At 39.8% G+C, this 12439-nt stretch overlaps 1 protein-coding gene across 1 annotated transcript; it reads left to right on the plus strand.

Annotated features, from left to right (window-relative positions):
- The first annotated feature begins 3835 nt into the window (after positions 1-3835).
- On the plus strand, positions 3836-7936 carry LOC146312806 (tissue alpha-L-fucosidase-like). Its single transcript, XM_084739391.1, has 8 exons — positions 3836-4438; positions 5427-5561; positions 5734-5871; positions 6021-6126; positions 6459-6659; positions 7009-7199; positions 7362-7461; positions 7592-7936. The coding sequence occupies exons 1-8, from the start codon at positions 4098-4100 to the stop codon at positions 7724-7726; spliced, it is 1347 nt and encodes a 448-aa protein (XP_084595517.1). The 5' UTR covers positions 3836-4097; the 3' UTR covers positions 7727-7936.
- The last annotated feature ends 4503 nt before the right edge of the window (positions 7937-12439 follow it).

Below are 12439 nucleotides of genomic sequence, written 5' to 3' on the forward strand. Positions count from 1 at the left end.
ACCGACAGGGGCTCTCCATTTTTCCAGATCTAGCTGATCCTTCATTTTCCAGTGAGCCCTGATTTTCCTGTTAGACTTGAAGAAGCCAGCACAGCCTACCCAAAGGCAAGCACAGCTAATTACTGTACGAACAGGGACATTCTTCACCAGTTAGTCATCTGAAGCATCTTTTAGCAGCCTATACCCTTGTGTTGTTGGAAAGTCTGTTCCTGACAGGCTTCAGAACAAAGCATTAAGATGATGGTGAGTTGTGGCCCACTAAGAAGCCTACTATTTTTAATTGAACACAATGAAACAAAATAGTTTGGTATACAGAGTTTTGTATAATTAATTTTGAGGACCTCAGAGCAGACAAAGTCCTAGGGACCCCCTTTGATTTCTGGCGCCCTCCTAAGGGGGGCCTGGACCCCAGGTTGGGGACCAGTGATCTAAAGGAACACCATACCCTTAAGGTTTCAAGTAAGGTAAGTAGGAAAGATAGGTCTGAAAGAGTAATACTGAAAATAATCTGTTGTTTTAAGTAACGTTCCCCATGGATTCATACAGGTCACGGTCAAGGTCAAGTTTATTTATACAGCACATTTAAAACAACTGAGGTTTGCCAAAGTGCTGTACAATCTAGAAAGCACTGAAGTATTAAAATACCATAGAAATAGAAAAGAACAACATTAGAGTACACAGTACACCAAAAAAATGTAACAATAGAGAACAAAATAAAGTGCACAATAAGCACACAATTCAATAAAACAGTCCAGTAGTATAGTATAGTACATATAAATAAGAATAAATAAAGGGAATAATAAGCAATTAAGTTTACCATTACCTTTAACTTTTTAGCTTTACCTTTAACTTTTTACTGGTTTTACCTTTAACCAGTACACAGGCTGGTAATTTTAAAATAATAATCATAGTTTGTGTGCCTACGACTATTTTCCACATATTTTTTTCATAATTGGGACTTAAACTCATAATTTCGATCTTTTATTTCGTAATTATGACATTTCGACTTTGAATATCATAACTTTTCCAACAATAATGTGACTTCTCTGGTGGGTGCAGGCCGCTCTGCCACACAGTAGGTGGCGGTATGTACCTTTAAAACTGTTTTGCGATCCGCCAGTAAACAGAGGAATAAGAAGAAAAAGTAGTAGCAGAAGAAGAAAAACACGAATACGAGTAAGAGGTTTTGTTTTGGTGTGAAAGCGGTGCTCCTGAACAGTGTGTTTGAGGCTGAGCGGCGATACATGGGAAAGAGTCGGGATTTGAGTGAGTTTGAGCGGGGGATGATAGTTGGAGCCCGCAGCGGAGGCTGCAGCATCTCAGAAACTGTGAACCTGTTGGGCTTCTCAAAGACCGCAGTGTCCCGAGTTTACCGGGAATGGCGAGAGAAGCAGAAGACCTCCAGCCACCGGGGCTCCTGCGGCAGGAAGCGGCTCGTCGACGACAGCGGTGAGAAGAGGATGGAGAGTGTGGTGGAGGCGAACAGCCACGCCACCACTGTGCAGATCCAGGCTCTGTACAACAGCAGCGGGCAGGAGAAGCCCATCTCCCTCACCACCACCCGGAGGACGCTGAAGAGGCTCGGCTACAGCCGCAGGGATCCCCGCCGGGAGACACTCGTCCTGGCCGGGCTGGACGCTCTGGCTGCGTACACGTCCAGCAAAGAACCGCTTCACACCTCCACGGACTTTGTGTCTAACGACGAAAATGACTCGGAGCCCAGAGTGGAGACCTGTAGGGACTTGGTGTGGAGCACTGAGAAAGACTCGGACCAGAGAGTCGAGTCCTCCACAGACCTTGTGTGCAGCAAAGAGAAGGACTCAGAAACATAGAGTGTCAATCTGAGACACTGACTGCATTTATTTATATATGTATACACAGAATTATGTAAAAACAGACTTTATAATAAATACAATCAGGATATTGGAAAAATATTAATGAAAAGTAAACAAATAACAAATGTGTCCAAATGTATTTTAAAAATGCAGGTTTTCACCTTTCGTCTCTCTCAAATTCATATATTTGTCGGGCCATAGGCCTGTCCTCTAAGTTTAACTGTATTTTATATAACAAGTTGGACAAAGAAGGCTTTAGGCATTCATCGCCTTAAAACAGTTAAAAAATGATGTATCCTGCAGCAGCTGAATCATTTTCTCAGTCTTTCTCCTTTTATCAACGTCTGTGCAGAATATAGACCTTTTCCACAGCATCCATTTTGACATGAACTAGAGTAAACTCAGGTGTAATCAATGATACTAATTAAGGTTCTGTTTTATCAAGGTCAAACAGACTCATCATGCTGCTGCTGCTGTGCATGTTGAGTCACTGGAAAGGCTGATACACCAAATGGTAGAGGACCTTAATGAATATCATTCCTAACACCTGTGTTAGGAATGATATCTTATCTGTCTGTATCTTTATATCAATATAGCTGCTGTGAAAGGGAGCTATTGTCAGAATGACAGAGCATTGCAATAGGTTTTTCTAATTACAGATCAGTTCGGCGTAATAGTACTGAAATTGCAATATGGCCAGGTGCAATATCTAAATTGCAGGAGATGCTTTTTTTTTGATAAAGGTAAAATTTATCACAAATGAGGGAGTTTGCCTTCCTGTATTAAAAACTAAAAAAGCATTTTAGTGTTCAGTATTTCTCCTCCAGAATTTGAATTCCTGACAATTAGGAGCTAAAACAGAATGTAGACCTTCATGTTGTACATAAAGTTTACAACAAACAGTTAAACATGTAACTGAATACACAGAATATATGAACCTGGTGGTGAGACCGTCCATGTAGGACTGCAGTATACAGTCTGGAGTCACAACAAGCAAATGCTTCAGTTCTTATAATTAGGATTTTTGATATCAAGTATAACAGACCTTTTACACAGCAGCCATTTTGACATGAAATAGTAATGTAATCACAGGTGTTACGTCTTACCAGTGATACTAAATAAGGTTCTGTCCCATTCAGGTCAGAGTCAGAGTGCTGCTATTCTGCAAGTTGACTCCCTGGAAAGGCTTTGCTACACTAAATGGAACGGGACTTAAATTAGTGTCATTGGAAACACCTGTGTTTATCCTACTACAGTGATACTCAACTTACTGACTCACAGTGAGATCTTTTTTGATTATTCATGCTAGTTAGTAAATGTTCATTATTGTCCCTTGGCTGTTGCATAATAACCTGCACACAGTAAAAGGACTTACATAGTACTGTCCAGGTTAGGAGCAGTTTATGATTATGATTTATGTTTATGAACATTATTAGAAAAAACAAACCTTAGTTTGCAATAATAACCTGCTCACCATACATTAACCCACTTATATAAAAAAGCAATCATTTTACAGAAAATATTAACGTAAAAATGATTTTATCGCTCCTCCAGAGTCTTGGATCAGTCTGTAACAATGGTCGAAGAACAGAAAATAACAGGAATGCTGTAATTGACCAATCAGAATCGAGAATTTAACAAAGTCATGTAATAAGTTGATATACCATTATGTAACCAAAGCATGCAACTACTGATTTATCTGTCATATAGACCTATAGTGTCAATCTTTGTATGAAGTTAATTTAGTTAATAAGTCATTTAATTTTGCAAAAGTGCCCCCAGACAAATGAAACTGTGCATCTAAGCCCTACTATTTCATAACAATATGGCCACTGTGAAAAAAGTGTTTTTACACACGTGTAAATGTGCTGATAATGCCGCATAAAATGTTTGTCTAATACAGATATTTAGAACAGACAGACATGTAAAGCTGTTGAAGTCCAGTAGTTGGCGGTAATAGAGCTCATGACAGCAAACCGCCATAAGATCTAACAGAAGAAGAAGAAGAAGGAGGCGGAAGAAACAGACGAACGGGTCCGATCAGGTGATAATTCATATGATTACAGTCATGTGATGAGAAACAATACACCTACAGGGGTTCAGTAAAAAGTGAAAAACCCGTGACAAGAACCAGCAGCGGAACAATTCAACTTTATCGTAGGTTTAGCAAACTGTTAGCTTGCTGGTAGCATCACGGTGTGAGCACCGCAGCACGAGAAGTTAGCTAACAGGTAACAGTAGTCACGTTAGTCTGCTGCAGACATGTTAGTCGTATTTGTCCTAGTCGCTGCTGTAGTTTGTCAAACTGCAGCTCGATACGACGCGAACTGGACGAGTTTGGACGCCAGACCGCTGCCTGCATGGTACGACGAGGCCAAGGTGGGGATATTTGTCCACTGGGGAGTGTTTTCTGTCCCCGGGTTTTTGAGTGAGTGGTTCTGGTGGCACTGGCAGGGCGAGAACCCTCCGGACCAGAGGTGTGTGGACTTCATGACAAAGAACTACCCGCCGGGTTTCACCTACCCGGAGTTTGCTGAGCAGTTTCACACCCTGTTCTTCGACCCGGAGGAGTGGGCGGACATATTCAAGGCTTCTGGTGCAAAGTGAGTGTATTTATCTTGATGATTGTCGTCGTGGAGCGTCTGCTGACATGCAGTGTCTCTTCCGGGTACCGAACAAGGAAACTCAAAAAGAAGAGCAACATTTAATGCTCTGCATGGTTCCAGTTCTCTTCAAACAAGTGGGAGAATCACACTAAACCCAGTATATGTACGTTGCGTGGCCATTTCTGAAGAAATAAAAGATAACGTACTTGGCAAATTTTTACCAGATGTGCACATTTGTTTACTGTTTTCCTCCAATATCGTGGTATCTCCCATATGCTTCAATAGAACTTAACACCATAGTCTGCAGCATTAAATGCTCTATAGTAATTCTACAGTGTCTTCTTTAAGCTTTCTTGGTAATGAACATATTGGTACCACTTTACAATAAGACTACCCCTATAAATAGTTATTAATTATGGTACATAACACATTATAAGTTATAACACACTTTTCATACTTCCTAATATACATTAGTGTTGCAATCAGTTATGAGTCAGTTATTAAATTAATGGCAAAATGTTTTGATAATTGATTATTTGTTTTGAGTCATTTCTTGAGAAAAAAAAAAGTCCAGATCCTCTGATGATAGTATTTTCTGGTTTTATTTGTCGTCTATGACAGTAATCTGAATGGACATAAAAAAAATAATTAAAAAAACTCACTCATTGAGAAACTGATTGACAGATAAATGGATAATGAAAATAATTGTTAGTTGCAGCCCTAAAATGAATCGCTGTTTATTAATGACTTACTAACAAATATGTAATGAAGCTGAGGCTTAACAGTGCAGATAAATGTGGACTCATTATTAGTAAGCAACCAGTCACTGTTGCCCTTTTTAATCTAATGTGTTAATGATAAAGTATTTACAATCTAACTATTAGACAAATTTCAAACCATGTATAAAATGCTTGCAAAGACAGTAAGACTTCCTCTGCTCTGGTTCCTGGAAAACGGCACCCCTTACATGTTATCTTCACTGCAGATATGTCGTCCTGACGGCCAAACATCATGAAGGATTTACCACCTGGGGGTCTCCATACTCCTGGAACTGGAATGCAGTTGATACTGGTCCTCACAGAGACCTAGTGGGAGACCTGGGAGAGGCAGTGCGCAACAGGTGGGGCATCAAATGTTTGTTCATGAATATACCAAGAATTCAGTGAATTAAAGAGTCATACAACTTATCCTGTTCATGTGACTGTTTCACTCTAAAGGGATAGATTACCCTGAAATCTCATTTTGGATTTGTGAGGCTGAAATGATTTTAAGTTTTTAATTTCCTTGTTTAGGTCATTGCATTATGGACTGTACAACTCCCTGTTCGAGTGGTTCCACCCTCTCTACCTTTTGGACAAGAAGAATGGATTCAAAACACAGGAGTTTGTGATGAAGAAGCTGCTCCCAGAGCTTTATAACATGGTCGTAAGGTAGCGCTTGAATTAGTTCATCAGCTGATAGCTATAAAAACCACTTGCATGGAAGTCAGACTTAGTTATATATTGACATGCGCCTCTATGAGACAAAGGTACAAAGTCAATACAACCTCACAGCATTGTGTTTGCTTTACTTTTTGCAGGTACAGACCTGAGTTGATCTGGTCTGATGGAGACTGGGAAGCACCTGACACCTACTGGAACGCCACCCAGTTCCTGGCCTGGCTCTACAATGACAGTCCTGTCAAAGTAGGTGTCTTACAACAGATAAACCATGTGTCTTTGAAGCAAGACTTTCAGCTATTAAAGGAATAGTTTGGGTCATTTGTTGTGGTGTTGTATGAGGTACTCATCGATAGTCAGTGTATTACTAATGCTGGTCGGCACGCCCCCAGTTAGCAGAAGCAGAAGGGAGTACCAGTACAGAAGCTAAGCAATGACCTGCTGTGGGAGAGGTCCACCTTCTGTGCTGGTACTCCTCTCTGCTCATCCAAACTGGAGCTGTGCTTCAAATAATCCAGACTATCCCTTTAATTGTTTCCACATGATGCATGTACTTAATCAGACCCTCCCTGTCATAGGATACCATTGTGGTCAATGACAGATGGGGAGCTGGCTGTAGGTGTAAACATGGCGGCTACTATAACTGTGATGACAAGTACACTCCAGGCGAGGTACCAAAGCACAAATGGGAGAAGTGCACGTCTGTGGATAATTACTCCTGGGGTTACCGTCGAGACATGAAGTTGAATGAACTGATGGATTTACCCACAATCTTAAAGGTGAGAATATTCAGTATATTTTTATAGCTGACCACCAATTCTGTAATGCTAGACAGGCTGCGTGCGCTTTTGTACAAGGCTTTCATACATATAATGTAGAATACAGGTCATTTCTGCTGTCACAGCTGTGCTAATCTCTAACATATAAATCTGACATAGAAGCCAGGGATCAGTCTAATCTAGTGAGGGAAGTCAATTTGCTGATTCATTATTTCCTGTGTTACAATCTCGCGTGCCTTGATTTTATCATCATTACGAGAATACTGATCATAAATGAGGCCAAGCACATGTAGAAATGTGTTTAAGAATAGCACTCTGACTGTCGTCGTCCTCCCCATTTCTGTTACAGGACATGGTTCGCACTGTGGCTCTGGGAGGTAACTACCTCCTGAATGTGGGTCCCACACCCGATGGGATGATCCCTCCAGTATTTGAAGAAAGGCTCAGGGGTATGGGAGCCTGGTTGGCGATCAACGGGGAGGCCATCTACGCCTCCAAACCCTGGAGGATGCAGAATGAGACCACCACTGTACCAGTCTGGTAAGAGGCAGACGGAGAGCTAGATCACTAGAAGGGCTCTTAACATGCAACACAGGTGGAATCAAATGGAGACGTTGTTGAAGTTGTATGTCTTAACCTCTCAGTTCTCAGATACTTTGAAATGAAGATCACTGATGCAAGTTATCATCTCAATTTTTCTAGGTATACATCTAAAGGAGCATCCGTCTACGCCATCCTGACAGCCAGACCTGTCAAGTCTGTGGTGCAACTACTGATACCCAAAACATCAACAGCCACGAAGGTAAAGGGACTGAGATGGTGTCTGTGTTTTTTTTACTGGTGGTAAAAACTCATGCAACCTTGTCAAATACAGAAACCTGATCCTCCTACACGAAGCGTAAGAAACTGACTGATTTTTGTCCCTCGTCCAGGTGTACTTGTTGGGGTATTCACAGCCCTTATCTTGGTCCCCCGTCCAACCCAGTGCTGGCCTGAATGTCCTTCTGCCTGAACTGCCCTTCTCCTCCGCTGAAGCCTGGACACTCAAACTGGACGGTGTCCAGTGAGCCTTAAACCCCAGAGGTGTTCAACCTCCACAAGGTTGAATATTAAAGAATTTATTCATCTCAGGGTTGATTATGATTGTAAGATAAGGGAAAACGTATGCACTATGATGGAAAGGACAGCACTGTGATCACTTTGTAGCTGAGATGTTAAATGTGTCACTGCTCTTATTTTTACTGATTGAATGATTATTGATGGAAAGGGGAATCTGCTGCTCATTTCTTTAAGCTTTCCTGACATCGTTTCAGCTGTCTAGTCGTTTTGTCTTGTTTGAAAATGAAATGCATACATGCAAAACACTTTTTAAATTAGTTTTTTAGTTTTAGTTAAACATCTCTTTGGGTTTGAGCTGCTCTGGAGGCAGAGCGAGGTTGAACCTTTTCAACTTTTCAGGAAGTTTTGCCAAAGTATAAAAAATATTAAATATATAATCATTAAGATTTTTCTATAATTATAGTCAATTTTGATATTTTTTATGTTTGGTATTTTTTCAGCAACAGCCATTTTTTGTATTCACATTCTGCAATTCCTTGTCTAGATAGTGGCTTCCAAATTTAATTGTGGAGTTCACCCTTCCTGCAGTGAGTTGAGATTGATTCAGGTTTTGACCTTTCAGTAGACAGAGGGAAGTAAAACCTCTAAGAGGAGAACTAAAAAAATAAGTTTTAAGGAAGTTTGGTCGAAGCATATTCATAAAATCAGAGCACCTTGTCGAAATTGTTTGAGGCATTTTTTTTTTACAGCAATAGCTGTTTTATGTATTCACCTTTTGTAAATCCTTTTCTCGGTATTAGTTTTAGTGGCAGATTCTGCCTTTCCAGCGGTGGATTGAAACTGCCTGCAGACAATACATGAGATTCAGTTTTGGTTTATTTTTTCAAGTGCTTTGTTTTGAAAAAACAGTTTGCAAAGCTTTTTTTATGTTTTACTGTATGATTTTTAAAAATGGTTGAATAAAAAGATGAATTGATTTTTCTGATCAATTGTTGTGCTCAGCTCATTTCAAGAAAAACTGGAACAGGACAACAGAAGACTGAGGAAGTCGTGGGATGCTCAAAAAACACTTGTTTGCAAATCGTATTCTGTTTTTACTTTGGACTTGGGGTTGCACAATTTCTTGCAGAGTTTTTGAAACACTGAAATCCCTTATAGCAAGGCCAAGAGGTTGTCTTTAAAAGTGTCTGATAGCACTTCACACATCCCTCAGTGCTGCTGTGTTGTGCTCAGATAAAGAACCTTTATAAAAACTCACATTCTGTTCGAGTTTCTGTAGTTTCTGATAAGACGTACAAACCTCAAGAGAGCATTTTACACTCACTTGAGTGAATAAGTTGTTTTTTTCACACTATATAGCCCGGCCATGATTGGGAACAAGATAACACTGGTACTTCTGGGTGTTTTGATGTTCTGTGCAGCACTTGTTAGCGCTCTTTATTTTCAGCTACCTCATTTGGTGCCTCAGGACAGCATTATGCATTCACCTCCCACACTTTTATATTTGACTAACTCCTGAGCTTTGGTTGTAACCTGCTTACCCCGAGGCTACTGCTGCATGTACTTAAATCTCAGGTGGACACTTAATATTCAGTAGCAGTGGGCCGTATACTAGAGTGCAGTTCTCTACCACAGCTATTGTGTGAATGGATAAAAATATCCCCTCGGTGTGTCAGTCCGAGTTAAGAGCTGACTGGGAAGAGGATGCCTGCTGGGAATGTGCATTTGACTCAGAATCCCGGTGCTAAATTGTTCTCTGTCCTCACTTTTAACCTGCTTGGTATTTGCATTGCAAACTCTTACAGGCAGAGAGAGGAAGAAAAATTATCTTTGAAAAAGCCTTCTCTCTGCCCCTACTTTACATTTCTGATGGAGACTGCAGCCGTCCAGGTGAGTAAAACATGTTCATCTACCAAGTCAATTAATATTCAGTAAATGATTTGCTGGGATAATGTCTGTAGGTTAGGAAAGAGTTAAAACATGGCAAAATGAGGCAGAAAATAACACTGAAAGAAGCTTTTTTTTGTGCAACTCCAATCTTTACTTATTTTACTTGACTAACACAGTTGTTAAAAAGGCCCCAAAATGTATTTTCCTCAATCAGTTTGTTACAGTTAGCAATTGGGTCTTGCATTAACAAATGTTCTGTAAAAGCAATAGTCCCCTCTCATGTTTGTCATTAAATACAAAGGTACAGCCAGCAAATGACTAGCTTAGCTTAGCAGTGGGAGATAGCTAGCTTGGCTCTGTCCAAAAGTAACAGCATCCTCTGACCTGCCTGCTGTTCACTTTATGTCTCGTTGTTTGACATGTACAAAACCTTAAATGTAAAAACTGCCATTTTATGAGGGTTATGTTTATTTCTGCCTGGCACAGTAACGTAGAAAAGCACTTTGGCTAAGGTTTCCTTTAAATTGTCATCAATGGATGTCTTAAAAAAAATGAGGTGTATAAAATCAGCATGAGGATTTCCTTATGATATTATAATGAAAAACCATTTAATCTATAGTATTCTATAATCGATAAGTATTGGCCCTTTGCTACTTAAGTATTCCCATATGTGTTTCTAGAAGATGCCTAAGCCGTAACCTCTGTCCATCTGGAGTAATGGCTGTCCATGTCCTCAGAAATTAATGCTAAATGACTGCAAATGTGAAGAAAGTGAACGTCAAGAATGTTTTCTCACAAAGTCTAACTGATTGCTCCTTCTTTAGTCATGAACACTTAAAGCTACTACAAGGAACTTTCATACTGTGCTGATTTTGGGGATGGTCGGGGGGGGGCATGAGTGGTAGTGTTTCCATCACCATAACCACAAAATAGGAATGTCAGAAATAAAATTATATAAATAAAAAACTTTTTCACTGGTTAATGTACAACTGACTGTGATTTTCCCTGGGAAAATGTAAACACAGGCGTGTTTCAAGGATTTCAACCCAGTGGTAGGCATTAAGAATAATTATACATAAATAGCAGCTCATCTTGTGGATGGTCTTGTTTGCTTTTGTAGGTCATACAGAGGCATCGGTATTAAACTGAGACAGTTTCAAAACCAGTTAAATACTCCTTGTAGTAGCTTTAAAAATGAGAGAAATGATTGAGATGTGAAACCAGGTTTTCAGGGAATATGGAAAATTTGATACGTCCTTATTCCAGCGCTTAAAACATTCAAAAGTCAAAGAGTCAGAAAATCAACACAAAAGAAAGACAAAGGAGGCACAGCACCCCTCATTTAACTCGCTAAAATAGCTTTATAATAATCATATTAATAGTAATAATATTAGCCATTAGAAAATGTTTTGACAACGTTGACAGTGTTACATTCTGTGTTGGGGTAAACCACGTCACAGTGTGCCATCTCTCTGGGCTTCAGCGCTATCAGACGTGCTCCTTTGACACATCTAGATCCATAAAACATACAAGATCAATAAATAAATTTTATATGTACAAAATGAGAACCACAACACAACAAACAGAATCATGATTTTACACTTCACTGTGCAACGCCCACCGTCCACTGCCGTCCAGCACATAGTCAGACTGCATCTCTTCGGTCACTGTGGTGTTCTCATGCATCTTGTGTGTCCACTGGTGGCATTATGAAACAAAGTTCATATCTTATGGCATCGCTATTGCTATATGCTCCAGTCAGTAGTTGGTATAGGAGAAAAACAAAAGCATTGAATGTTTTTTTATGTACAATATGCTGTCTTGGCACTGAATCAAATGTATAAAACAAGAGAACTCAAGAGTAAAGCTGAGCTTAAAGACAGAAAAGCTCGCTGTATCAAACCCGTCTGATTAAAAACCATGGTGTTCAGTGAGAAATACAAGAAAAAAGATGAAAGAGGAGGACAGAGTAGAGAACGAGGGGCTATTTAGTTTTTGCTACATTATAGAGTAGAATACAGAGAGGGTAGAGTCTGCGTCAGTTTGATGTCTGTGTTGTTTTCCTCCTCTGGCAGAACTGAGAGTTCAGAGTGGAATAAATGCACATGGAGAAAGAAGGTCTTATGTGTGGATCTTCCATTCAGTCATCTGTTTCAACACTACCTTTCCTCTTTTGGTGATCTCTCACCCCTCATCGGAGTGTCCATCATTGATCCCAGAGAAAAAAAGTCTTCCCAGAGTTATTGTCAGTTTGCTTCTCTTCTACTCCGTCTCCTTAGTAGCAGCGATTTAAGACTTGTCATCATAGATTAAACTATTTTTTTCTGTTATTGTACACAAGACTCGCCCTTGAATACAGAACAATGTTTACCCATAGCTATAATCGACAACACCATTTATAATAACGCGAGTGATGGCAATAATGAATCCTTTTAATGACAATAATCATACTAATAATAATCATATTGTAATAACAATATATGTAATATTGAGAAGAGCAATGTCCATTGGCAACAGGTATTTACACTTCTGTAAACGTGAGGGTGGCAGGGTATTATTTTCTGTTAATTACACAGTAATTGCTCAATTGTCTCTGACCCACATGGTTACCTGTGTGTGTACTGTAAAGCAACGTTACAATGTAAATACACGCACACACAAACACACGCGCATACATACAAACAAAATTACACCTCAGTGCTAAAAGGCACATTAGAGTTTCAGTTAAACATCTTCTATGGTTTGAGCTGCTCTGGAAGTGGAAGGAAGTAAAACCTCTGATAGGAGAACCAAAAAAATAAGTTTTAGGGAAGTTTGGCCAAAGTATAAAC

Source organism: Lutjanus erythropterus, chromosome 16 (genome assembly GCF_056507025.1).
Source record: "Lutjanus erythropterus isolate fLutEry1 chromosome 16, fLutEry1.hap2, whole genome shotgun sequence".
Classification (NCBI taxonomy): domain Eukaryota; kingdom Metazoa; phylum Chordata; class Actinopteri; order Lutjaniformes; family Lutjanidae; genus Lutjanus; species Lutjanus erythropterus.

Coding starts and splice junctions, on each gene's coding strand:
- LOC146312806 (XM_084739391.1), top strand. CDS start 4,098: ATGTTAGTCGTATTTGTCCTAGTCGCTGCTGTAGTTTGTCAAACTGCA. Junction 4,439..5,426: donor TTCAAGGCTTCTGGTGCAAA/GTGAGTGTATTT, acceptor TCTTCACTGCAG/ATATGTCGTCCTGACGGCCA. Junction 6,660..7,008: donor ATTTACCCACAATCTTAAAG/GTGAGAATATTC, acceptor TTTCTGTTACAG/GACATGGTTCGCACTGTGGC.